The sequence below is a fragment of the Equus quagga genome, chromosome 15 (assembly GCF_021613505.1).
Source record: "Equus quagga isolate Etosha38 chromosome 15, UCLA_HA_Equagga_1.0, whole genome shotgun sequence".
Taxonomy (NCBI): domain Eukaryota; kingdom Metazoa; phylum Chordata; class Mammalia; order Perissodactyla; family Equidae; genus Equus; species Equus quagga.
In genome coordinates, this window is record NC_060281.1 from 80,205,144 (window position 1) to 80,232,727 (window position 27,584).

The following is a 27,584-nucleotide window of genomic DNA, read 5'->3' on the forward strand; positions in this document are numbered from 1 at the left end:
TCCAGATTCAGCACTGACCGGGAGGCAGCATCCAAACCACTTTGTTACGTTTTGGGTCTCTTGACAATTTATTTTCGATAACCTGGTTGGCTCAGAGACGTGATTGCGTGTGGTATATTCACAAATGCAGAGAAAGAAAATTCTGGAAAACTAGGGGGTAAAAAATCTCTCCTTCTTTTTCGGACAATGTTCTATCAAGTCTGTGTGGCCTGGAGGGAGAAGTACAAAACCCTTCCCGGGCCTTGGCATGTGGGGGACCCCTTCCCTCATTTCCTGAAGACTGCCTCCCACACCAGGCTGAGGCGGCGGAGGGGAAGGGAAAGGTCCCTTCACTTGCTTACCGCAGACTGTCCTGGGGTGATGGAAGCTTTACCACCTGCCATCAGTCTCGAGTAACTGAAGGCTCCTTCTTCCTGAGGCTGCGGAATGTGCTGGTACCACAGGTCTGCTCCAGCCCCAGTGGGAGCACAGAAGGGCAGGCCTTGCTTAGGCTTCTCACCCCACAACCACTTCGACACCCCAGCCCCTGGGCAAGCCCCAATCAGGGGCAGGGTCTGGACTCGCCAGCCAAGTCCTTGAACTTGGAGAGGGAGGCGGGGCTTGGAAACGCCCTGTCCCCATGGGCCCCTCGTCCTCAGGGTGAGTTGGGCCCCATGCCCAGGGGCTGGGGTCAGTTTGCAGGCCTGGCTGCTGCGTTCTTTGCTGGTGGGAACAGGGAAGCCTCGCTGGCTTTCTTTGCCTTTTTCTTCCTTTTCTTCTTTTTGGTCCCAAGAGATGCCTGGTCTCCATTGAGCTCGGCCGACTCCTTTTCCCGCTTCCCGACGGCGGCCTTGCTTGTGGTGGTGGCGGCTGTGGCCGAGGCGGCAGTGGCCTCCTTCTTGGCTTTCTTTTTCAGCTTCCTTTTCTTCTTCTTTTCCTCCGTCTCCACTCTGACAGGGCCGTGGATGGCAGACTCCTGGAGAATGTCAGAGGCTGACACAGCTGCCTCCTGGCACCGTTGCCACTCCTCGTCGCTGTCCTCGCTGCTGTAAGGGGAGGACAGCCTGGGTCAGCGGGAGTCAGGACGGGGCCCCAAAGCCGCCTCTCGCTGCCTGAGTCCAAGCCACCAGAAAGAGGCCACAGAGGGAGGCAGTCAGAGAGCTCAGGCTTAGGAGCGAGGCTCACATGCATTCCAATACTGGCTTCTTCCAGCTGTGTGACCTCATTAAGAGACTTAACCTCTCTGACCCTCAGTGTCTTCATCTATAAAATGGAGATCTTAACTAAGCCCAGGCCTCACAGTGATGTCCTAGGAGTGAGGTGTCCAGCACAAGATGGGTGCTCAAAAAGCAGTAAACGTCCACAGCCCACTCCCAGTAGAACCTCACCCCCTCCCACGAGTGCACTATTTTCCTGGCTACCTGACGGTGCTCCTTCTTGGCCTGGGCCTGACTGGAGTCTGCTTGGCTCTGCCTTGGGACTGGCCAAGACAGAAAACGGGCGGAAAGGAGGGAACTTGAGGCGAGGGTGTGCGATCTCACCTGGAGCTGGAAGGCGATCGCTTCCGGCGGGGCTGGGGAGCAGCTCTCTTCTCAGGGCCTCCGGGGATGGAGGTGAAGAAAAGACGGAAGCCTAAAACGCAGAGGGCAGAGTCAGCGCTGCCGGGGCCGGCCCTCCTCCTGGGAGCCGAGGCTGCCCTGCCTCCGCCTCAAGGAGCTCCGGGTCCAGAGGCAAAGGCCCGGGCATCGCTGGTCCAACTCCAGGATGTTGCCTGTATGAGGAGGGGCACGCCTGATGCCTGCTGGAGGCGGAGGCTGGGTTGCTGCAGAGACGCGGCTGCCACACCAGGTCAGCAAGCCCTCAGCGGCTTCCAGAAGTCAGCAGTTGAGCCTCCTGCATAAGGCAGCTTCCAAAGCAGCAAATGTTTTGGGCGTGGGCCAGAGAGCAGAGGGGAGAGGCTGTGCAGTGTGGTGTAAGGAGCTCCCGCTGAGGGCCACACAGACAGAGCGACCTCAGGCAGGGGACTTTGTTTCTCAGAGCCCCAGCTTCCCTCCCGGTTCCCCTGTGAATGGCGGCATCACCATAACGCCTGCCTCAGAGCGGGGCTGTGCAGACGAAAGGAGAGGATACACCGAAACTGCATTGCCCAGCCCCAGACTCACAGCAGGCACTTAAAAAACGGAAGTTGATATTAATGGTGCAACCACTCACCGTCATCCTCTGGGGCGACCCTCTGTACCTCAGCCTTCCTCGGCTCCTTCACTACTTCTGAGATGGTAATGGAGCTAAGGGAAGAGGAGATGGTTGATTTACGATAAGATTTTGGGTAACAACAACTGCAACAAAATTAAAACAATTATTTTTTTAAGTGGAGGGGTATGGGCATGTGACCTTAAGTGCAATAGCAGACAGCACACTGGCCTGATGAGAATGCTAATGCCTACAGCCATAACATGCTGAACGGCCCCTGCCAGCTCCAACTGCAGTGCTTCATTTGTTTAAACCCACTTTATTCCAAAAGTGTTGAGGAAGTTTTAAAGATATTCACAGTACAACAAAATGAATACAATTTCAAACAGGACAAAGAGAAAATAAGGGAAGGAGTGACAGAAAGAGCCAGAAGTGTGGTCAGAAAGTCCTATACACTTGCTAGAGAGAGGGTACATAGTTTTCTCTGAGCTTCCTGGTAGCAAGCATGAAAAGGGCAATATGACCAGTCTACAGAGATTGTTCAGAGATCATTTCTAGAGCAGGGCAAATCTTTTTTTTCAAATTAAAAACAAATTGAGATAATTATAGACTGATAGGCAGCTGCAAGAAATAATAGAGAGAGATCCCATAAACCCTTTGCCCAGTTTCTCCCTATGGTAGCACTATGCATAACTATAGTCCAATGTCACAACCAGGAAACTGACAGAGATATAATCCATTGACCTTATTTATTTTATTCAGAATTTCAGAGACTTGGGTTTTGAATGCTGGCTTTGTCACTTCCTAGCTGTGTCCTCTTTGGCAAGTGACTTCATCTCTCTGAGCCTCAACGGGAACGGCAAGAGTCCCTGCCTCTGAGGGTCATCACAAGGATTAAAGGAGATAGTGGATATGAAGCACTTCACACAGAGGCTGGCCCCACGCTACGATGGGGATGAAGATGATTACTGTCATCAAGATAAGCAACAAACTTCACAGGCCCTCTAACATAAAAATAAACCACATCCCTCTAGAAGCAGAGAGAGCAAGGAGAACTGCCGAGACCAGGCAGTGTGACTCCGGTGAACGCTGATGGAGAAGTCACCATACCCTACAGAGAACAACACTCTCAACACCATCCTTGCAGCAGACCTGGTGATGCGCTGGGCGCTTTCTCCTCACTGCCTTCCTATATGCCAAGGCTTCCCTCACAGCCCTGTGCAGGCAAGCAATCTGGGGAGAGGGAGGGGACGATGCTGTCCCAAGCTTCTAATGGGTGGAGGCCAGGGATGCTGATAACCATCCTACAATACACCGGACAGCCCCCCACAACCAAGAACGATCCAGTCCAACATGTCCACAGTGCCAAGGCTGAGAAACCCTGATCTAACACAAGGGACCAGCTGGAGTGTCACTTAAGTCTCTTCAGAGAGAAGCACGGAAACATTGCAGGGAATACCCGACTGTGGTTAACCTCCCGGGCAGATGTCCACCGTGGAGCACTGCAGCGTCAGGCGGCCTCGTTCACTCTGGAGCTGAACAGCCACGAAGAAAAACTGCTCCCACAGGCTGAAATGCCAGCTGACCTCCCCAAACACGTCCTCCACTCTCAGGTTGGGGGTCTGGCACTAATGCTGCAGTGGGTCAGGCTGCTGAGGTCTGGTCCAGCATTCTGTCTCAGAGGAGCAGCTGGTGCACTTTGGGAAGGCTTGTTTGTCCTCTTTGATGTCTCCTTCAAATTGAAGGACTATGGCCCGAACCCCCTCTCTCCCTTTCAGAACCTTCTAGGGCTCTGCCAATCACGAATGGAGCTAGCGCAGTGCATGCCAATGCACATTCCCTGCTACATTATCAGTCTTCTATGAAACAAAGGCACTGTGGCCAAGTAAGTTTGGAAATGTGGGGCTAACCAAAGTTACACAAGGTCTGTTTACTGCAGGCCTTCTCAGAGCCTTGAATATACCATCATGAATCTAAATTTCCAAGGGCTCAGGGGAAGTATGTAGGCTGCAGTGTTTCCCAGCTTCTCTGCCGTTGGACCTCTTTTTGCTGGAGCTACATTTGGACTAGTACTCCGTGGCACTGAATTTCGCAATGCTGACCTGGATCTTTACAGACTGTATCCCTACATGCAAGAAGGCGACTGGCACAGTGCCTGGCACATAGAAAGCTCCCAAGAAATAGTAACCCCGCCTGTCTCGTGCCCCCTTGTGGTGGGAATGAGCTCCTGCTTCTCGGGGTCCCTCTCATTCTCACAGCAGCAGGATAGCACAGCGGTTAGGAGCGTGGCCTCTGGAGCCAAACGCACTTGGGTTCGAGCCCCAGCTCTGCTCCTTACTCCTCGTGACTTCAAGCAAATACTCCTTCCTGTTTCCTCACCTGGAGAATAAGGACAAGGACCCGACCTACGTGGTAGGGTGACTGAATGCAACGAGGTGACGTACGCCATGTGCTTGCCACGGTGTCGTCCTGCATCCTGAGCCCCCAGCCAATGTGGGCCATTACTGTTCGCATTCGTGAGTGCGGAGAAGAGAAGGGGCACTTCTGGTTACCTGTCCAGTAGGGCTCCCAGCTTCTTGGCTACGTGGGCTCGGAACTCGGGAGTGGTCTGAAGCTCGTTGCCATCTTGGTCGTGCTCATCCACCTTATGCCTACAACACACACAAAAGGCCCTCACTTCCTGCTGGCTTGGACGCAGCCCCTGTGGGGCAGGGACTACGTGTGTCTCATTCACTCTGATGTCGCGGGGTCTGACCTAGCATCTGGCACACAGCAGAGGATCGATATTTGTTGAATGAATGGATGAAACTTGAACCCAAAGTGCACAGTACCTGAGGCTTGGCTGGGTGGCTGGCAACTGATTATTTGCCGCATCTGTGGAAATAATGAGAATTGAAGCATTTATAGAGGGAACGGCAATAACAGTATCTGTTGTGTGTCATGCGCGATTTTCAGTAATTTACATGTACAACTCATTGAATCTTCCCAATAACCCCATTAGAGGGGTCACCATTATCTCCATTTTGCAGAACAGGAAACTGAAGTGAGGAGATGTAAGATACCTTAGCCAGAGTCAAACAGTTAATAAGTGACAGGGTTGGGATGAAGACCCAGGCCATCTGGCTCCAGAGCCCCCCACTTAACCACCACAAATGGGCAAGTCCAGTGTAACTTGATCCCAGCATTTCCTGAGCCCCTACCTTGCGACTGGCTGTGCGCTAGGTGCTGCTGGAGAAGAGAAGTTGGCTCACTTATGCTGATCACATTTTCAAGCTAAGACACTGGGGATGCCTGGCCTGGCGGGCACTCACTCCACCACACACTCAAGGTCTAACCTTAGCCAGTGGTATTCTAGGTGCTGAACAATTTAGACGAAGATCCCACCCCTCAGGGAGCTTACATTCTAGTTGGTGGAGACAGATGACAACACACACACTTAAAATATAAAATTAGATAATGGTAAGTTTAGGGGAAAAAGCAAAGCAGGGGAAGGCGGTGGGGAGCACTGGGTGGGGGGTCATTTCATAAAGGTTGGGCAGGGAGGGCTTCACCGACAGGTGACATCTGAACAGAGATGTGAGAGGTGAGGGAGTGGGTCAAGTGGATATCTGGGGAAGAGTCTTCCTGGGAGAGGGAAGAGCATCTGCAAAGGCCCTGAGGCAGAAGCCTGTCTGGTGCGTTTTAGAACCAGTGAGGAGGTCAGTGCGGCTGGACCCAGTGAGCTGGGGGAGCAGTAGAAATGGGGGACTTGTGGGGGCCAGATCACGAAGGGCCTGATGGGCCACTGTGAGGACCTGGGCCTTGAGGGAGGGGAGGAGGGACCTTAAGTGGACTTAGGATTTTACAGACTCTCTGGCTGCTGTGTGGAGACGGAGTGCAGTGGGGCAAGGGCAGGAGCAGGGAGACCGTGGCGATCACTGACATGTGAGAAGTGACAGGACTCCGGGTGTGTGCGTTCTGAAGACAGAGTCAACAGGACTCTGCCGATGGACGGTGTGACAGATGAAGGAAAGATGGTTCTGAGGTTTTTGACTCAAGTCGCGGGACCAAATGTGCCTGTCTATTTAAGGGGCCAATTGAACAAAATGGATGCTTGGTGACTCTGGACCCAATGCAGGGCCACTGTGCATGAAACAACTCCAGGGGACACAGTTCACTTTGTGGTCTGTGTCACTGTACTCTGGAGCACAACACAGAAGGCCAAGTGCCCGATGCTCCTGGAGTTGGGTAACATGGAGGCCCGGGATGGACAGCCTTGAAAGACCTGGTCCCTCTCGTTGAGCAGACAACAGCAAGGAAGAGGAGGATTTCCTCCATCATGACTGCAGAGCAGTGCATGGGAGGTGCCATCAGGGAACAGAAGCAGTATTAGACCCCAGGCCCCAGAAGACAGAGTTCAGTTGAGCCCTGGCTCTTCCAATGACAAGCTGTGTGACCCTGGGCAGTCACTTTAGCTCCCCAAGCCCATAAAATGGGGATAGGATTATCAACTTTTCAGAGTGAGGACAATGAAGTTTTATACTGTTCGGGCACTTGGTTTGCATGTCATCTCCCTGGATTTGTAAGCTACTGGAGAACATGGTCTGCCTCTTTTTGTCTTTCTATCTCCAGCTCTTGGCATAGTGCCTTGGTGTGAAATAAATGTTGCATAAAGGAGTCAAAGTGTATGTTGCCCTAAAATTAAAGTCGTTTGAGGGTCTGAGTGACCAGTTCCTATCGCTGGATCCAGGAGCTGTATCACGGGTTACACTAATAAAATAATGACCCACATGCCCACAGTCATGGACCAAAGGGTGGGAGTTTTGCCTACAATAGGCACTTGTCTGTAGTAGGGAGTGGCTAAGAGCAGTTAACAGCATGGACTTGGAGTCAGAGAGACCCAGATTTATGCCTAGTTCTGCCACTTACAAGCTGGATGACCTTAGCCGAGTTACTTCACCTTTATGAGCATCAGCTTTCTCATCTGTAAAATGGGGCTAAAAATTCCCTCTTTGTGGTATTGCTGGGAAAATTACTCTAGAAAACAAATGCAAAGAATTTAGAACGCAGGGCACACAGTGAGTGCTCAACTCCTGGTGGCCGTTATTATTAGAATTGCCCAAGAATGTACATCAAATGTCCAGTATCTCGCCTGGCACACAGTAGTCACTCAATAAATGACAGCATTTATTATCAGCAGCTACATCTACTTTGATCAGCAGGGGCTTTATGATGTCACAAAACAATGGGGTGTGTGTGCCACTTCTCACATGTGTACCTCTTCATAGGTTGGGCAAAACTCGTTCATATTTGAGACTCACAGCAAGCCTAGGAGTCAGGCATTTTCCAGATGAGGAAACTGTGGCTCCCAGAAGCTATGTGACTTGTCTAGGACCAGCATCCGAGCTGGCACTTCACATCAAGTCCTTCTCCCACTGCCACAGAAGAATCCATTCTGCCAAGGCAGAAGCAACTGCGCTGGGAGTCTGGCTGCAGCCTCAGCCCCCACATTCATCAGAGAGGTGACTTTCTGGCAAGTTCATTCATTCAAGAACTATCTTCCTGAGCACTGTGCTAGGCCCTGGGGACACCACGGTGAAGGGACAGGCCAGATGACAGCCTTCATGAAGTTCACATCATGGAACCTCTCACTCGATAAATATTTGTGGAACAAGGAGGGGCCAGGGTTGACTCAAGGTGCTGGGATGCAGGGATGAAAAGGGAAAAGACAAGGCAAGTAAGGAAGCAACTGAAGGAAGAAAGGAAAGCACTCTCTATGAAGGGAATCACACAAGGTACAATGGCGGCGCAGACAAGGCATGTAACCCAGCCTTCCTGAAGAGGTGGGGTCTCAGCTGCATCAAAGGAAGAGTGAAGAGTAGGCAGGAGGGGGAAAGCAGTCTGTGTAGAGAGACCAGCCACGTAATTGCTGCCATTCATTGGGACTGTAATACGTGCCAAGCAGTGTAGATGCATGGTCTCAGTTACTTCTCAACTTTACGGGGTGGGTACTACCATTATCCCCATTTTACAGATGAGGAAATTTAGGTACAGTGAGATTTAAGAACCTTGCCCAAATTCTCACTGCTAGAGAGTGATGGAGATGGAAAGGCAGATCTGTATATAGACCCTGAAGAGAAAACTGCAGAGATGGTGCCCAGAGATGAGATGGCATAGTATGGGCTGGAGCCTACTATGGAAAGTGCGGTGTGGTAGGAGGGCAGGAAGGGAGAGGCAAGCAGGGAATGGATTACCAAAGGGCTTCTAAGTCCTTCTAAAGAAAAACAGGGGTTTTTAACTTTGCTTTGCCATGGCCTGCTCTGGCAGTCCAGTAAAGCCTGGATCCCTTCTCAGAATAATGTTTTAAAGGCATAAAATACAACATATAGGATTACAAAGAAAACTAATCATACAAAATTCAGTAATCATTAATAGAAAAAACCAAGTTTGAGATATTAACAATATATGCTTATTAATGCATTAAATAAGATATACTGACAGATCTAAAATTTACTGTGATTTTAAGGGAGAGATGAATGTAAATAATTTTTTCCCAATATTTTGTTGTGAATAAAATACTTTGATAGATCTGCAAAGACTGTAAAGGGATGTGAAAATCAGTCACTTTTGACAGGACAAAGTGACAGGAATTGCCAAAGCTACTGTAGCTTGCTGCTCACATGCATGATGGAAAGAGATGCTAAATTTCAAATAGAGATTAACCGAAGTAAAGATAAAATATTTTTCCCATTCCAAATTCATAGACCCTCTGGATTCTATGCAACATTACGTACCCCTGTGATGAGAGGGTTTGGATTTATTCCCAGGGCATTAGGGAGTGACGGTCAGAATTACGTGTTGGACACAGCTCGCTGGCAGCCCCAGGGTGTGAAAATGTGTTGGAGGCGGGACAGGCTGGATGCGAGAATCCAGGAAGGCGCATGTCGCAGACGTCTCGGAGAGGTGACGGGCTGCCCAGTGTGCGACAGAGGATGGACCGAAGGAAGCAGAATCAAGAAATATTCAGGTGCTTCAGTTTCCCTTACTGGGATAATGGAACCCTTCCTGCTGCACTTGCTCGCGCTTTGAATCTGAACCCCACCCAGTCCCTGGATTTCTTTCGGAGTAAGAAGTCGCGTCCCGGTGACCCCCTCCTCACCACCCATTCTCTCAGGCCCCAGGGAAAGATCCCACGCTCTTCGGCCATACTCCTTAACACAGTGCCCTACCGGCTCTTGGCTTCTCCGGCCCCCTCGGGCGCTGCTCCAAGCCCCACGCCGGCATCGCCGCCTCGCGGCACCGTGCCAGCTCCTCTGCATCGCTACTGCTGCTGCTCTCCACATCGCTCACGGCGCCACTGGGCGCCGCCATCTTGAACCACCGCGAAGGCTTGTGGGGAGCGCCTCCGCTAATGACCCGCTTCCACGACCCCACGTGAGAGCGGGGGAGCGCAGGGCTTTGTGGGGATTGTAGTTCTCGGACTCAGGCCGCCATGGGCCCTGAGGTGTCCTGGGGGTTTCCTCAAATGCGAGAGCTAGAAAAGCATCAGCGATGAATTTCTCCATCCTTTTCTTGATGAGGAAAATGAAATCTGCAGAGGGGAAGGAATTGCCTAAGATCACACAAGGGGTTAATGAGAGAACCAGGATTGGTTCCCAAATTTTGATCCAGTGTGGTTTCAATATTGTTTATTTATTCCAGTAATTCTGAAATCCATCTGGGTGTCAGAAACACCTTAGGGAGCTTGTTAAAATGCAGATTGTTGGGCTTAACTGAAAACTAACCGAATCGGAATCTCTGAGAGGTGGGACTCAGGAATCTGTATTTCCTCCAATATCCTAGGGCCTTGCTACTACTCGGGGTTAAAACCGTGAATCAGCGGCACTGACAACACTGGGGAGCTTGTTAGAAATGCAGAGTCTTGGCTGTGGTCCACACTGACTCAATCAGAACCTGCATTTAAACAAGATCTCCAGGTGATTCGCGTGCTCATTGAAATTTGAGAGGCACTATCCTAGGATATTCTGATGCCCGGTTTGGTATGGGACACATTCTGCATTTTTATAGCTCAGGACTTCTCTCTGCCTGCACATTGGAAACGTTTGGGGAACTTTTAAATACTGACTCCTAGGACTGCCCAAGGCCAACACATTAGAATCTCTGCGGTTAAGATTCTCCACATGAGGGCCGGCCCAGTGGCGCAGCGGTTAAGTGCACACGTTCCGCTTCGGCGGCCCGGGGGTCACAGACCTGGATCCCGGGTGCGGACATGGCACCGCTTGGCACATGTGATAGGCATCCCACATATCAAGAAGAGGAAGATGGGCATTTATGTTAGCTCAGGGCCAGTCTTCCTCAGAAAAAAGAGGAGGATGGGCAGCAGTTAGCTCAGGGCTAATCTTCCTCAAACAAACAAACAAACAAAAAGATGCTTCACATGAAGGATGAACAAAATTACTTTTGTTTTTGGAATGCTTCATGTTTTATCTTTGAAGCTGAGTGTGTCAAAATTTTACTAAAATAAACTCTCTGACCTTGGTCTTTTTTATTACGAAAGAGTGGAGGGTGACTTTGATGCGGCTCGGTGAGTCGAGGAGTTGAAAGAAAGATTTCTTGGACTCTCAAGGTCTGGCGGTAGTGCTCTTTTATTCAGAGAATAGCATGGAGTAGCATGGGGACAGGACCCATGGGCAGTAAAGAGCTGCAATGTGTTGAGGGTTAAAGCTAAGTTTATAAGGCATAGGTATGTGAGTTATTTCTTTACAAGACAATGGAAAGATGATGTAAAAAGTCATTAAATGGTATCAGTGCAGGTGGGGTCTGGTTATTGTGTGGTCATATAACTTTAGATATGTATTGGGTCATATAGATCGGCATGTCAGCCAGGACACCTTGGGCTTCTTTCCCTGGGGCAGCCTTGATCCACATCAACTTATTCCTTTTTCTAAACAAGAATTTGCCCACCACCTACAACTTGGCTGTATCCAGCATTATAAAGGATAAAAGATGTAGGGTGGACTGTCCTGTCTCTCCTGCGGAAAGGAGGCACTCTTTCTGCCCCTGAAGGCAAGAAGAGGTGGGAAATTGGTTACTATTGATAAATTGTCCAGAGGCTGTTGAGAACCAATTATGAAGTGCATTGAATATTCTATGGTAAGTAGTCCATCAGAAAGCAGGGCAAGAGGGGAGGGGAAAAAGGAAACTTTTTATTGGTTAGTTGGAGTAAACCTGGTAATATGATGTTCTTTGATAATTAAAGATGCTGTCATTTTCCTAAAGTCCTTGGACCACTAGGTACTGTTTGTGTGTGTGTTTCAGGAATTGAGGGGATGTTTTTACACTGCGTCATTCTTGCTCTCCCACACTTTGCCTATCTTCATCTCAGTTTCCCTACAGTCCTCACTTCCCAGAGTTGAGAGGGGCTCAAATGATTAAGCAACAGCCACAAGGATAGCATTAGCATCTGTGGAAAGACATGAAGACCACCCAGTAGAGAACAAACAAAGATTATTTATTCCCACTTGCTATAGCAAGGGAGTGAGCCACCATCCGTTGCATTTGTCAGAGGCTCAGAGGCAGGCAGGGTCATGGGGAAGCTTTGTGGTGGACAAAAGAGAAGGCTTCAGGGAAGCCTGTGAGGTTGTTGGTGCAGAGAAACTGGAGGTGGGCTACCTAGAAGCAGAGCATCCCATGTGATTGGTTAGGGAGCTTGTTTGGCTTTCTCCGGTTGGTCCTAAATTGGAAGGGGCTTGGTTAGGGAAGCTCCCAGTTATTGACCAAGTCCTCACTGTTTTGAGTTGCTTGCTGCACAGGTTGTGGTTTGGCTTCCTGGCTGGTGGCTGCAAAGATTGTGGGTCAGTATTCTATTGTCATATATGGTCTGGCCATTGTCCATTTGTATGTCTAGTCTCTCACACCCCTCCTTAGTCCTCCACTATCAGGGCTAGGATAACCATTTACAAAGTTGGTGAAGACATGGGACCTCACAGCAGAAAGCTGGAAGGAGTGGTTGACAGAATAAGTCCCAGATGAGATGGCAGAAATGCATAGAGAGGTTTCCCAGAGGAAACTAACTGGGTAGAAACGGAGTCCCTCTGGCTTTCTTCTTGGAGAGGACGAGGGTGTTGCTGTCTTGGACACCATAGCTCCCCAAACCTAGCCAATCCTGCAGGACTTGGCCTCGAAACTCTAGCTGTTGCTGCCTCATGGGCAGCCCCTGCTTGTCTTCAATCTGCTGCTTCAGGCCCAGGATGGAGCTGTTGGGGTCGATGGCATAAGCGTGGCTCCCACCATCAGGATTCATCACAAAGACCTGGATCTCGGGGGAGATGGTCTCCAGCAGACAGATGCAAGTGTTGGAGAAGATCCCGTAATAGGCCAGGGAGCAGTGGCTGCTGAGGAGCTGCCGCTGGCCGTCGGGCTCCTGGAAGGACAGACGTTGCACGCCCGAGTAGCCTCTTCTCCACCGGATCTTCTCTTTAACCTGCCTTATGAGCTCATAAGGGTTCACCGTGAGAATCAAGTCTGGGTAACCCCATTGCTCCACTGTCACTTGGATGTCTCGTGCCCTCTGGAAGGGAGAGGAGAGAGAGGGGTTGCATTAAGTCCGAAGATAAAAATCTTTGCATGATGGTTTTTACATTCAGGGAAAATCCAGAAGCATATACTTTTCAGCCCATCTGTGGGCTTCATTTGGCTGGTGGTCTCCCTGTTTGTAATCTCCGCACCTTATCAGAGAGCCTCTGATTCTGCGTCTGTCTCTGCTCCAAGCAGGCCAGTCTTTTGTTCCAGGGAACACCTCCATTCCTTTGCCCCTCATCTCCCAGCCAACCCTCTACCTGGATGGAATGCCTTCTGTTCTGAGTGTCTGCATCCCTCCTTGGCTTTTAGGGCCCACTTCAAACCCAGTCTTTTTCAAGGAGGCTTCTCTGGTGATATTCCAGAGAATATTTCAGATAATATTTATTCCAGATAATATTTATTTTCTGTTTCCACAGCCCACAAAGACCTGGGTGTGAATTCTGCTGCCCCTTAGCAGTGTGACCTTAGTTAATTAACTTAACCTCTCTGAGCCTCGATTTCCTCATCTGTAAAATGGGGATGATAATGATAAAGATAAAGATCATGATAATAATAATACTTGAACGTTCTACTTTACAGAATTGTCCCTAGTCGAGCGGTTTGTAAATTGTAAAGTACAATGTGAATAAAATTGATTATTGTGATCTTTGCCTGTACCATAGGCTTGGTATCACATTATACTATTATTTAGCATTTTTTGTTTTCTGAGTATCTTCTCTGGTCATTCTTTCTAGCAGTTTTGTGCAAATTTGTTTCAAGGACTTGCTTCCTAGCGAAATCTGGTGAATTTCTTGATGGTAGGGGCATGTCTTATTTCTGTACCACTATTGCCCTCTTGGCGACCTCACCAGCCCCAAGCCCAGTGCTGGCACAAAACAGCTGCTGGACTGACTTGCCTGGGCTCAGCTCATGCAAAGAAGTAGCAAGAGCACGGAACTGATTTTCTAGTAGGTTATAGGAAGATGAAAGAAAAGGGAAACAAGAATTTGAAGCTAAGGAATATGAGGCTCAGAGAGTTGGATAATTTCCCCAAGTTCACAGAGCTGGTGGATGGTGCAGCCAGGCCTCAAACTGTCTGACTTTCACAACTAGAAGGACCCACAACGAAGAATATACAACTATGTACTAGGGGGCTTTGGGGAGAAAAAGGAAAAAAAAATAAAATCTTTAAAAGAAAAAAAACACAACTGTCTGACTTTAATGCCCTGTTGACTCCACTGACGCAGAAATAAATAAGGAAACACAATGCAGTTATCTCGTTCTGAGCTGCAAGCCCCTGGCAGCCCGGAGAGGGACCATTACCTCCACGTTCCAGCTGGGGACCGGGTTCTCCCTGTCATAGCAACAGTCCTGCTTCAGGCACTGGCAGGCCCTCTGAGCGACTATGTCCCATCTGTACGCTTCCGCCACGTTGTGGGTGGGGTCAGCTGGATCCAGGATGATGGGCCTGCAACACAGGGAGAGGGTACCCAGGCCCTTTGTGGTTTGGAGGCCTGCGAGCCAGAAAAAAGCCCTCTCAGCAGCCATCTCTTCAAGCCACTAGCATCTGCCATGACCAGAGTCCTGAACCATCAGTCAAGGAGGGCCCAAAAACATTGCCAGAGAGTAGCAAGATGGAAACGAGTATATTTCCAAGAATTCCTCTTTAGGAGAGTACTCTAGGTGTTGGCAAGGGATTTTGGGGGTGGGGGTGGTGAGACCCCAAAAGGCATACTGAAGCAACAACAGATGCCCGCTCAGGTGGGCACTGAGCCAAAGGCTATGTGAATGAACTTATTTTAATCCTTATAACACTTCTATAAGGTGGTGGCTATTATTACTGTTGTTGTTGCCCCCATTTTACAGATGAGAAAACTGAGGCACAGACCTCTTTAAGTTCTCACAGCCAGCACATGGGATTCTTGCCCATCTCCTCTGCCTCAACAGAGCAGAGGTTGAGCTGCCTTCAGGTGTCTCTCCTGTATAAATGTCAAATGAATATTTTCAAGAATATTGGCTTGAAAGGGTCTGATAGCCTCCTTGGGTTGCTTGGGGTGACCTGTGTGTTGGATGCCAAGCCCAGGATCAAGACCTGACCCTTGCACTCCAAAAGCTTTTGACTTAGGAGGCAGCTGCGGCTTACCTATGTGACAACATGTGACAAGCTATTGGAATGAACTGGACACTTTAAGATCCATACTTGCCACTTCCAACATCCTTGGCTTCCAGAAATAGTCCTGTCTGAAATATTTAGGGAGCAGCGCCAAGCTGTTCTATGGGATGGGATCACCTGACCTAAAATGACCCTTGAGATGACCCGATATGCTGGGCATGTGCCTGGTGATCAGATTGGTTCCCTCTGGCATTTGGACCAAGCATGATGGAGCTAACTGGGAGTAAGAGGGGAGCAGGGCAGATGTGGAGAGAGAAGCAGAGGCTGTGAGAGGGAAGAGGGCTTGGGGGCAATGAGGAAGAGCGACAGAGAAAGAGTGAATCTCTATAGGTTTGCCTCAGGTCCCGATGCTTTTCCAACCTCATTTTTCTGAGCATCCTTATAATAAAACTCTTTCCATAAGGAGGCCGGGTTTTTCTTCCTTGTAAAAAAAGACCCAGCACTTACATAAGGGAACCATTCTTGTGATGTTGTTTGCACTGACCTAGAGCTCCTAACATGAAGAGTTGTCTCAGGCTGGGTTCCCCTACATCCCAAGACGAGGATTTGAGTGCAAGTGGTTCATTCAGAAGGAGATGCCAGGAGTACCAAGGAGGGAGTGGGAAAGTGAGGTGGGAAGGGAAGGATGCCAGTGTGTGTATCCAGGGTGATTACCATTGTGGGCAACTGGAGTTAGTCCTGCTGGGGGGACCTGGGAAACAGTGAAGCTCGCATGACCCAGAGAGAGTCCTTGCATCTGAGATGGGAGGGAGCTGGGGTATTTATCCACCAGCTTCCACCAGTCATTGGGGGAGGCTGAAAACCCGCAGGCAAAGGGATGCAGGTAGAGACAGTGGAGGTCGAGCCAGCCTTGACTGAAATGGTAAGTGCCCAGGGGATGTGGAGGGGCACTGGCAGCACGTGCTACAGTGGTGAGCATTTCTCCAGCATATACCATGGGCTAGATACCTCAGGCCCTTCACCTGTATTTTCTCTGCCCCGCACAACAGGCTGGCATTGTTGGTGCCAGTTACTCCTGTTTTACAGATGAGGAACTGAGGCTCACAAAGATGAGAAAACGGCAGAGCTGGGCTTAGACGCGGGTCTCTGTGAATCTTTCTATTTTCCCATGCTGTCACTAAAAAGCACTGCAATAGTCTTCTGGGGACAGAGGGCTAAGCTAGAGTGGAGTGTGGCTTGAGGGATAAGGAAAAGGCTTAGAGCCCCTAAGGTCCCTGGTGATTTTGAAAGGTGGCCAACTTGGGACGTCAGCTGTGTCAGTATGAGATCTCAGTGCAGCTTCACTCCTTAATAAAGCCCACCCATAAAACCCCGTCCCACCTTTCCCTCCATTCTCTTCCTTTTCTCTGTGAGACGTGGTGGGCAAGCAGTGGCCCAGTACCTCTCTTTTTTGAGCTGTTTTCTGACAAAGTTCTCGATGATTGGGTTCTGGAACGTGTAGTACTTGGTCCAATAGATGCAGATGAACTCATACTCCTGGAGCAGCTCCATCACAGTGGCGAAGCCTTCATCCAACCTGAAATTCTCATTCTCTTCAGTACCCAGTTCCCAGGCGTAGACAGTCAGTAGCTCCAGAGCATAGAGAGGGGGCAGCGCAGCCCTGGGGCACCTGGCTTTCACATACTGTTGAAAGAGATGGGGAGAGAGAGAGAGACCCCAAGATTCTCTCTAAGGATGGCAATGGACCAGAAACCAGAAAGTCCAAGTTCTTGTCTCAGCTCTGTCACCCACTGGCTGTGTAATCTTGGCCAAGTTACTTTCCCTCTCTGGCCCTAAATGAGTTTTCCCATTTTAGAATTAAAGGTCTGCGTTAGTCCAGTGGGTTTCAAACTGTGCTTGACATAATTCCTGGAATGGAGTTATGAAGATGTGTCCCAAGGAGCGAGCAGGATGGGCTCACCACCAGCATTCCAGCCCAATCAGCTCCATTTTAATCTATTTTAATGTATTGGGCTTCTGAAGAGTTTCCTTTAAAGAAAAGGCTTCTTAGCTAAAGAGAAAAAAAGCGATGGGAGCAGGGAACTATAGGATTAGGTAATAGCTGAGATTCTGGGGTGATCACTGGGGTTGCCTCTCTAGCAGGCATTTCTTCCTTCTCCATTGTATAGTAGCCATGCTGTTTGGATGGGATTGACGCCACCCTCAACTCCAGGGTGGACCCTGACTCGTCAGGGCCATCAGTATAAACCTATGCCCCTTGCCAAATGATTGGTTCAAGAGAAGCCATGTGACCTAAGTTGGCTCAATTTGAGGAAAGCCTAGTTCTTTTGTTCAGTGGTTGAAAGAAAAGTCCTCTCTTATGTGTGGATGTGAAGGCAGGAACAGCTATGGCCATTTTGCCACCATGAGGGAAACCAGCCTGAGGACAAAGCTAACACAGCGTTGAGAGAAGCTGAGAGCATTATAGAGAAACAGAGCCGGAGCCCTCACCAAACAGTGCCTGAAACTCCCTCCCCATTGTTACGGGTTTTCACACATGAGCTGATAATTCTCTTTATTGGTTAAACCAGTTTGAGTTGGTTTTTCTGTTAGCTGCAAAAGAAAGCATCTTAACTGAGGCCAGTCACTTCCTGTCTTAGGAACCTTTCTGTTATTCAGCTAGAAAGTGAAAATTTCTGTCAAATATCCAGCTATTTGGTTTGTGGAAGCAAAATTGACATCTTGTCCTGTGGCCATTATAAATAAGTATTATATCACACTCCACAGTCAAAGGGAAAAAAACTCACTTTGACCTCGAAACAAACAAAAACAGGGTCATCTTGTTTAGTTCTAGCCCCCAAAATAAATGAAGCTTTGAGCTTTCCTATAAGTCATTGACTCACTAAAAGCAAATTTATCCTTGACTTAACAAGATTTTTTTAATTGAATTCAAATTTATTTATAAATTTTTAATAAAATTTTATAAAAATTATTGTATAACAAGTTTTTGTAACATTTTGTGAATTCACATTTCATACTGTAAATCTTAAGTAACAGAATTATAATTTTGTCAAGAATTTAAACTCATAGCAATACAATTTATTTTCTCCAGTACTAGTGGGATTTTATTAGTGGGATTCATAAAACTTAGATGATACATAAAATGCAGATAAAAATAAATCCTGGGGGCCAGCCCCGTGGACAAGGGGTTAAAGGTCTGCACGTCCCACTTCAGTGGCTTGGGTTGGTGGATTAGATCCAGGGTGTAGACCTACTCTACTCATCAGCCAAGCTGTGGAAGCGTCCCACATGCAAAGTAGAGGAGGACTGGCACAGATGTTAGCTCAGGGATGATCCTCCTCAGAAAAAAAAACAAAATAAGTACACTGATGATAAAGTTGGGAGTATGGTGGTATGTATGTTAGTTATGAATCAGAATAGAAGAGAAATGAAATTTAGTAAGCTAAAAAACTTTAGGAAAAAAATAAATCCTAAGATGTAAGCCTTAGGAAAAATGAGCCCTTAATTTCTTTCAGGGTCTTCAATAGACTATCTAAATGATAAACAAAAGAAACAAACCAGGGGGGCCAGCCCCATGGCCGAGGGGTTAAGTTCACATGCTCCACTTTGGTGGCCCAGGGCTTGCCTGTTGGGATCCTGGGCACAGGCCTACATACTGCTCACCAAGCCATGCTGTGGTGGCGTCCCACATAGAAGAACAAGAATGACTTACGACTAAGATATACAACTATGTACTGGGGCTTTGGGGAGAAAAAACAAAAAGAGGAAGATTGGCAACAGATGTTAGCTCAGGGCCAATCTTCCTCACACACACACAGAAAAACAAACAAACAAAAAACCCAGAAGAAAAGACTTATGTTCCCTTCCAGTGCTGATGTTCAGGGATGCTCTGATTTCTTCACATTTTGGATTTCTCTGCCTCTGCAATGTTGTTTGTCTGAAGATGCATCATGACCTTTCTGGATAAGGTAAGTGTGTGAGGAAATTGGTATTTTCCCACCATTAACAGAGACTAACTTTAAACCCAGTAATCTTGGTAATCGTTTTTTCTTTAAATACCCATGGATTAAGCCTTAATTTCTGCAGTCTGATTCCCTTGCAATTTCTCTGCAAGTTCTTATTTAATAAATGGTTTTTGTCTCTTAGTTTCTCAGTGCAGTTGGAGGTCTCACTGAGATTGTCCAGGGGGACGTATTTCCAGAACTGACGAAATTGTGCTGCTGGAGAAATGCATCGCGTGGCTGTTTACACTCGGATGTGCCCCTTGTGCAACTCTGAGGGTGAGCCTTTTATGGCAACAGCTTCGACTCCTGCTGATGTTTCTCTCCTCCCCCCCACCACAAACTCTGCTTCTGTTTCTGATTCTGGATTAAATTTGATTCTTAGCCGAGTCTAATTCTCGTTCTTGTTCTTATCTATAGAGGGCCACTTATGTCCCTGTTGGTGACAACAATCCGTGAATCTGGTTTTATGGTTTGACATCTGGCGGTCTCTATTGGCAGACAAACCGCAGGAATCTATTCTCTGCTGGGTGGCAAACAGTCAATTACCAAGTTTGATCGTATTTTTTGTTTTTCTCTCTCTCTCTTTTGGTCTGTTTGTCTTGAGAACTCTGGGCTATCTCCCGGGGGCCTCACTACTGTTGTCTTGCATGCTATTATGAATTTAAGTCACTCATAAACTTGTCTGTGTGTGTGTTTGTGCACATGAGCACGCACATACATGGACACACACGGGCAACAGCGTGTGTCCGCGACTCCTAGAAAACACCCCTATGAGATTAGGAGCTGCCTGAAAGGTGGATTTTCCGTTGTGTTTAGTTTTGACCCATAATTAAAGCGATACATCCAAAGCTGCCAGTTCTTTTGGTCTTTATGTATGTAAATGAAAAGAGCATTCTACAAAAGAATTATCTGATTACAATATAATCTATCTGTGGGCAGATCCCTTTCTCCCCACTCCACTATAGGAAATTTATGGAGCGTAACTGGGAACAAATTCATGGGTGAAGGCTCATATCCTCACCAAAGGGAACTGAGTCAGAATTTCACCAAACTCTTTTATTCCAGAAGCAGATGACTTCCTAAAAGCCGATTGCTTAAAAAAAGATCAACAAAGCAAGAATTAATTCCCAAGTTAATGTTCTATTTTTGATGTCTATGTGAGAAAAAAACACTTTCTTTCTTCTTAATCTATCTACTGTCTTCAATATAGGGCTATAATTGTGCAAACTAAGATTAAACATTCTTTAAATGATTTTTTTTGGATATTTTATTGGAATATTAAACTATTCTAACTGACACCTCAGAATAAAAAAATTCCTACTATAGATTATAAACTAACAAATCCTCAGAAAAACGATAATTATTCTGTAAAATAATAACATATAGAAATTGGCCCTGCTTACAAACTATTCAGCATGGCAGTTAAACATTCACAAAGTGAATTTGTTAATTTCTTTTTCATGACTATGTCATATTTACACAAGTTCAATAACAATTCGTCCTCCTTCCTACCAGGATAGAATTAGATAAATTAGTTTATCAACAAATCAGTAATAATAAATCAAATTTGTAAAAAAATTTGTATTCATGCCAGAAATCTCACTCAGTTAGGTATGATAATCCCAATGTTAAGAATCAAGGACAGATTAAGACCAACCAAAAAGACAGTTATCGTATGATTCCGCTCATACAAGGGACTTAGAATAGGGAGATTCATAGTGTTAAAAAGTTATTCTAGGAATAAGGAAGGAAGTTATTCCAGCAAAGAGTGGATTGTTTCAGGCAAGGTCACCCTCCTTTGGGGGATTTTTGGGTCTATCAGGCAGATGACCTCACTAGCACTGACCAGATAATTCCAGATTGACTGGTTAAAGGTTAGACTCCTGGAAGCGGCTGAAACTGCAGTTAGGTTGGTATTAAGTCTTGGTTTGCTGAGGTGGGGCTTAGCACAAGTGACTCCATTTTGGGCCTATTTCTTTTTTAAAAACAGGAGAGAAAGTAGAATGGTGGTTGCCTGGGGCTGGGGAGAGGGTAGAGTGGGGAGTTAATGTTTAGTGGGTACAGAGTTTCTGTTTGCAATGATGAAATAGTTCTGGAAATAGATAGTGGTGATGTTTACACAACAATGTGACAGTAATTAATGCTACTGAATTATACAGTTAAAATGGCAAAAAAAAAAAAAAAAAAACCCCTAAAACAAACAGACAAAGAACTTATGTCAAAACCTCAACCGAAACACTGGGGAAAGTCCCATCTCATTCCCAGAAGTGCATTGAATTAAGTACTCCAAAATAGAAAAAATAAACATTCATTTGTTGGTAAATAAAAAAACAAAATCAAGGACGTCTTTTCTTTCGTGGAAATGACGTTTATCAAGTCCCTCCTAGAATCTGATCTGATACTGTTGGAAGGCTGAGGAAAACCCAGCATTACAGGGAGTAAAAACAACACTTCTTTGGCAGGCCACAGCATTAACTAACGTGGACATCTCTGTGCTCTGTGATATCCTTACAGTTAAAATTTGACCGCTGAAACCTGGAGAAGCTAAATCGATGTGCCTTGGTCCCTGACCCCAGTAGCTGAACTGATAAGAGCAAGAAAATACTTCTGAGCCATGAAAGTAAAGGATGACTCCAGGGACTTGACAAATCCTCCAGACAAAAGAGAACTATTAACCTTCTTAGCATCATGGGGCTCGCGTCTTGTTCACCATACGCTATGAGCTCTTTATGTCCGTATGTATTGATCAACACATCTTGTAACACATAACTGAATACAACTTGTCAAATAAGAGAAAACATCAAATTAATAATACTGAATCAAAAACTGTTTCAAAAAGCCACATGTGGTCAAATTGTTATCTTAGGGGCAGAGACTTGAACAAAAGGAATGGCTATATAAGTAAAGCTGAAATATTGTCCTGTGGGCGTTACAAATAAAAGCGCGTATCATATGCAGGAGGAAAACACTTTGCACCCTGAAACAAACAAACAAAGCAAGCAAACGGATCATGCTGTTGAGTTCTAGTTCTCCAAATCCGCAAAACCTGGATCATTTCCTGTAAGCGGCTGACTTACAACAAAAACAATTTTATTCTTGGCTGTGGTGATGCTAATGTCTGAAGACATACGACGACCTTGGTTGATATGATAGTCATGCAAGAAAATTGCTGTTTCCCCACCATAAACGGACTAACTGTAAACTTAATAACCGTGGTAATTTTCTGATTTTTATGTTTAAATATTTGTTTCTTTTTTAACTGAGCCAATCTTTCTAAAATCTGACTCTTTTTCCCTTTTAAATAAAGCATTTTCTTTCTAATTTTTGTGTTTGTTTCTGAGCCTTCCTTTCATAAGTTTAGATGACTCTGTTCATCCGGATATTTTGAAGTATACTGGGTACCATGCAGACATTACGTGTGAAATCTAAAAAGTAGCTACTACGAATGTATTTACTCAGTAATGGTCCTGATACTCAGGAACTGGATCATTTGGAGGGGGAAGTGGTGCAGGGTGGAATTAAATTAATCTTCCCTCTTGTCATTCCTTAATCAGCTGAGATGACCATCCAGAGAACCCGGTGAAATTGACATTAGCCAGTAACCAGAGCATGACAAGCTCTTGTTTACTGAAATACTATTTGGTCCTTATTTTTTTCCTTCCGTCTCCGTCTCTCATTCTCCTCTCCCTCCTTCTCCTTCTCCATCTTCGTCGTCGTTTTACTTTACAGCTCAAAAGACCAGCACTCTGTCCCCATGACCTCCATTTCCCCTTTATACAGTTTCCTGAGATGACAAATCTGGCTCCTGCCTTTTCTTCCCCCGCCCCTCCGTCTCCCACTCCTGTCCCCATCCTGGCAGCCCCCTCACCTGCAGGTACCAGTGTTTTACCAGCCGCAGGAGGCTCTTCAGCTTGGTTGGCCGATGCTTCACGAAGTTTCTCTGCAGCTCGCTGAAGGATGGGGAGAAATTTCCAGGGTAACCGTTGGCCTCAATCAGGCTCTCGTAGACCTCAGGGTGTGGCCGAGAGTTGGGACCAGAGGGCCCTGAGGTGAGAGGAAGAAAAGGGAGAGAGTGGGGATTTAGGAGGCCCCAGATTGATAAGTAGTCTGTGGGAGGGAGTCTGCTAACGCGCTGGGGGTCTCTCTCCAGGGGAGCCTGAGACCTCATAGCCTAAGAGAATAAAGGTTTGCCTTGCTTGATTGTCTTTCTGGAGACCTGAAAGTGGGATTTCCAGACCTCAGGCCACTCAAGGACTGTTGTCTTCTTTTGATGTCCCCAACACCCTTGGTCTCCCTTACTGTCTGTTTTGGATCTCTTTCTCAACCTCCTGACACCCGAAGAGGAGAACTGATTCCAGACAAGAAAGCCGAAGCGTGTCCTTCCCAGCACGCAGCCCTAAGGCAGCCGGGCAGTCTCTCTGTTGCTCAGATGAGAGCCCATTTCTGACTCCTTCTCCACAGAGCAACTCCCTGCAGCCACTCTAGGTGATAGGAGCTGGCACACGAGGTGAAACCTGTGTTGTCTGGGCTTGTGGCTGATACTGTTTACTTTAAACACCGAGGACTCTGCCTGGAGACAAACCTGGTGAGTTAATTCTCCCAGGCAGCAGCCCTCAGCCCGTGGCTGGTGGGAAGTTGGGGGATGAACACTCCAATTGAGGCGTGCTTGACGCTGTTGCCTAGAATTCTCCAGGGTCATGAAGCCCAGCTGCTCACCATGGTGACTTGCTCCCTATGCACTTTGTGACGCCCCTCCCTTCCCTGTCTCACTTCCCTACTATCCCTGCCAGCGTTTCCTGGGACTCCTTGTCCTCAAACCCTCATCTCAGCATCTGCTTCTGGAAAAGCCTGAACAATGACAGGCCCCTGCACCCATGGTAAGAGCTACAAAAGCATCTGAGGTTACCCTTCTAACTTCTTTCTCTCTGTGGGTCTCCCTTCCTCTCATGATCATATATTTATCTGCGTGATTCCTTGATAAATCTGTTTCCCAAGTTGAGCCACATGACAGCTAGAGTTGGCTCAGTCCGGCACCCTGTGGTTGCCCAGCACCCAGCACAGGACGTGGATTGAATGGACAAGTGCAGGTGTCTGTGTGTAGCCATGAATGAGAGGTGGGGGAGGTGCAAGTTTCCCAGGAGGGCAGGGGTATGAGTCAGGTGGGCTTCCCCTCTCCTTACCCAGGGCTTTGTAGGCAGGCACCATGGTGACAGCGATGGGCTCCGCCGTCCCCCAGGTCTGGATGGTGAAGACGAGAGCATCGGGGACTCCCTGGGCCACCCTCAGCTCCTCGAGCCTGAGGTCTAGCAGGTCCTGGCAACTCCACAGCTTTTTCCGCATCAGGCTTAGAACGGATCGGTGGTACTCGGCCTCCTCCTGGAAGCTGTGGAAACAGCTCAGGAACACTACCAGCTCCACCTCCGTGGTGTTCCTGAGCACTGTGCCATTCCCGAAGGAGCCCACCTGCAGAACACAGAGCCCGTCACCCGGAGGCCACTGCCTGTGCTGGGCAATCCCTGAGGCTCTTTATGTGGATTGTCACACACAATACTGAGGGAAGGGTGGGTGGTATTAATATCTCCTCTTTACAGGTGAGAAAGCTGAGATGTCAAGACGGTTAGCGAGTCACCTAGGGTACTCATGGTAGAGGCTGGGTTTGAACTCGGCAGCCCCACTCCCCAGCCCAATCTTCTGATTTACTGCACTGCATTGCTCTGAGCCGTAATCTTCTCATCTGCAGAGAAATGCCCACTTCAAGGAAATAGTAATGTCTACTCCACAGGGTTGTCTGAGAATTCTGGGGGGTCTGAGTCATTTCGTGACATTAAAAAGGGGGTCGCAGAATTGCCTGGTGGCTAAGAGCCGTGGGCTGTGGAATGAGGCAGCCTGACTTTGACCTTGATCTTGCCCTTGTTTCTTAGCTGTGTGATTATCCTGTGCCTTAAGTTCCTCATCTGCAAAATGAGAGTGATGATGGAGCAGAGTCATGGGGTTATTGGGAGGATTAGGTGAGATAATGTGCGCTAAGGCTTGCCGGGGTGCCTGGCACACAGGTAGTCAGCAATTTATTTCTCTTCCTCCTCTTCGTCTAGTTGACTTGGATCATCCTTTGGCTGCCTGGGATTCAGTTTCCCCATCTGATGGAAGGAGCCTGAGCTGGATGATTTTGAAGGGGTCTTTTTGATGTTCTAAGAGTCTAGATTTGCTCTCTAGCCCATATCGCCTCTGTGTACAAAGCCCCACAACTCTCTGGCCTTTCCTCTTTCTCTCTCTGGGTCGAGAGTAGAATTACTGGGGATGCATCGGACCTCAGGTTGGCTACCGCTTCTGTGGGTGGAGTCACATTGTTGGTGCACTCTGATTATAATCTGGGTATCATGGGTTGAGCACTCACTGTGTCTGGCAGCACTGAAAGCACTTTCTGCATACAGTACGTTTTAATCTTCACACCCACTGATCGAAGTGTAATTATCCCCAGTGTACAGATGAGAAAACTGAGGCAGTGAGGTGTTAACCAACTTACCATGACTCATAGCCAGGAGTCAGATAGAGTCAGAACACAGGCGTGGTTCTTCTACCTCTTTCTTCCTCTTGACTCAAGTCTGTGAGCCACACCCTGCTTCTGAGGAGGAGACCCGCCATCTTTTGCCCTCCTTTTCCATTCTCTTTTCCACCTACATTCAGACTCAATGCCTCAGCCCCAGTGAGAGAGTTGGGGATAGCACCCTGCATGTGGACGAAGGTCACATGCCCTTGAAGGCTGAACCTAGACTGCCCTTCCCACCTTTCCCAGAGGTAAGACCTAGGCAGAGAGGAAAGAACATTCTAGAATAGACTTCATGACTTGGCTTCAGTTTGAACCATTTAAACCCAACTCATTGGAGGACAATCATCCACTCAAGCTGTGGACCAGCCCAACTCCCCAGATTTTCAGGGCTGGAGGAGGGTTTAGAGCTCGAATAAAGTATTATTTCTCATTGGCCATTGCTCTTTCGGTATCGCTATTATTTAGTGGCTTAAGGGGAGAACTCCGACTTTTCCTGTTCCTTCTGCTTCATTCTCAGGTTGTCAGGGTGCCAGTTCAGGAGGGTCTGCCTGACTCACACTGGTGCTCCAGACCCAGAAGAGAGCTTGGGAGAGAATCTATAACCACGCTTTTGTTTTTGAGCAATTATCATGCACTAATCATTGAGCCGGCATTGCCCCATTTGCTTGATGAGGGAGAGATGATGATGATGATGTTGCCCCAACTGCAGATGAGAAGACGGAGGATTTGAGAGATAAGACAGCAAGCCTAAGGTCACACAGCCAGGAAGGGAAGGAGACAAGAGTCAAACCCATGTCTGTCTGATGTCAAAACTTGTGGTTTCTCACTTCCAAATCACATGGCCTCAGGTCCCAGAGGCTGGGGAGTGGTGTAAAGAACAGATAGGGGCCTGAGACTGCTAAATCCTTCCCTGTAGCTGCCCCCCAGAGCGGGGACTAGAGCAGTGGGCTGGGAGTCAGGAATCCTAATTCTGATTTTGCCTTTACCACTAGCTTGCTGCATAAGCTGGGGACATCTCTCACTCTCTCTGTGCCTGTTTCCTTAATGTTTAAATGAAAGATTGACTGAGACTGTCAGATTCTCTGGGCCTTACTATCTTTGACCCTCTTGAATTTTGATGCTAGCCAGTACAGGAGGTGACATGAGGAAGCTGGAGGAAGGGTTTGGGGGTGGGGGGAAATCTCATTGGGGGCAGCCTGGAGGACTGGCTGTGGAGTCAGGTAGATCCTGGTTCAAATTCCAGCTCTACAACTAGTTGTGTGACCTTAGGCAAGTCACCCCACCTCTCCAAGCTTCCATTAAAAAAACTTTTTATTAACAAAAATTTAAAACCTAGAAAAACAGAGAATACAACAACACTCATATATCCGACCAGTTAGATTCAACGAGTCTAAACTCCTTGCCATATTCGCCTCATCTAAACCACTTTAAAGTAAACTACAGACACCAAGGAATTTTGTCCTGAAATACTTGAGCATTTGTGTCCAAGAAAAGTGAACATTTCCCCCAAAACCCACAAAACTATTACACCTAACAAAATCAACTATGATTCCCTTACATTTCCGACAACCAGACCATATTAAAATTTCCCAAGTTGTCCCCAAACCGTATTTTACAGATGGTCTATTCATACCAACATCCAATCACAGACCTGGCATTGCATTTAGTTGTTGTGAATCTTAAGTCTCTGAGCTTCCATTCTGCTCATCTGTAAAATGGGAAAAGAATAGTGCCTACCTCACAGGGGCACAGATTGGAGATAATATACATTAGGGGTTAGGCCAGTGTACCCCAAAAAGTGAACTATTATTATTAGCTCCCTTATCGGACTCATTGTGCTCAAGGCAGCAGTGCAGTGGGGTGTCCTGAGATGTGAGCAGCGGGGACTAGAGATAACGAGGTGAGGAGTCCCCAGCATCCTTAGGGACGTGGATCCTTGTGCTGGGCTCTGCCCAGCCCTGGCCCAGCGATGGAGGGGACCAGTCTCACCTTGACCACCTTCAGCACCTGCACCTCCTGGTCCAGCCCACGCTGCCCATAGAAGTGCTGCTCCCTCAGGAACTGCTCCAGGGTCCGCACTGCCTCCAGCACCTCTTCTTTCCATTCCCGGCTGGGCTGTAGCCACTGGGCCACAAAGGAGTCCAGCCTGGAGGCAGGAGTGTCATACAGCTCCGGGGTCAGTGCCATCTCTGTCTTGAGAGTATAGCTGCTG

The 27,584-nt window shown here is 47.7% G+C and overlaps 2 protein-coding genes across 3 annotated transcripts; both read right to left on the reverse strand.

Annotated features, from left to right (window-relative positions):
- Nucleotides 1-44: 44 nt before the first annotated feature.
- Nucleotides 45-9,520, reverse strand: C15H12orf43 (chromosome 15 C12orf43 homolog). Of its 2 annotated transcripts, none has more exons than XM_046641209.1 (6): nt 9,378-9,520; nt 5,001-5,043; nt 4,722-4,820; nt 2,191-2,264; nt 1,521-1,611; nt 45-1,022 (listed from the first exon to the last, which is right to left on the reverse strand). In XM_046641209.1, exons 1-6 carry the CDS (start codon nt 9,517-9,519, stop codon nt 671-673), a joined length of 801 nt encoding a protein of 266 aa, XP_046497165.1. In that variant the 5' UTR covers nt 9,520; the 3' UTR covers nt 45-670. The 2 variants fall into 2 exon arrangements, with proteins under 2 accessions (XP_046497165.1, XP_046497164.1); XM_046641208.1 differs by having other exon boundaries at nt 45-1,025.
- Nucleotides 9,521-11,013: 1,493 nt separating this feature from the next.
- Nucleotides 11,014-27,559, reverse strand: OASL (2'-5'-oligoadenylate synthetase like). The gene is made up of 6 exons (XM_046638976.1): nt 27,362-27,559; nt 24,006-24,288; nt 22,694-22,869; nt 16,263-16,504; nt 14,032-14,176; nt 11,014-12,718 (listed from the first exon to the last, which is right to left on the reverse strand). The coding sequence occupies exons 1-6, from the start codon at nt 27,557-27,559 to the stop codon at nt 12,218-12,220; spliced, it is 1,545 nt and encodes a 514-aa protein (XP_046494932.1). The 3' UTR covers nt 11,014-12,217.
- Between the last annotated feature and the right edge of the window lie 25 nt (nt 27,560-27,584).

Excerpts from the sequence above, each read along its gene's own strand:
- OASL (XM_046638976.1), bottom strand. The coding sequence starts at position 27,559 with ATGGCACTGACCCCGGAGCTGTATGACACTCCTGCCTCCAGGCTGGAC. Across the intron at positions 22,870-24,005 it reads GCCTGCCTACAAAGCCCTGG|GGCCCTCTGGTCCCAACTCT; the intron begins GTAAGGAGAGGG and ends CTCTCACCTCAG. Across the intron at positions 14,177-16,262 it reads AAACAGCTCAAAAAAGAGAG|GCCCATCATCCTGGATCCAG; the intron begins GTACTGGGCCAC and ends CCTGTGTTGCAG.
- C15H12orf43 (XM_046641208.1), bottom strand. The coding sequence starts at position 9,519 with ATGGCGGCGCCCAGTGGCGCCGTGAGCGATGTGGAGAGCAGCAGCAGT. Across the intron at positions 5,044-9,377 it reads GCCGGAGAAGCCAAGAGCCG|ATGCGGCAAATAATCAGTTG; the intron begins GTAGGGCACTGT and ends TTATTTCCACAG. Across the intron at positions 1,026-1,520 it reads CGATCGCCTTCCAGCTCCAG|CAGCGAGGACAGCGACGAGG; the intron begins GTGAGATCGCAC and ends CTCCCCTTACAG.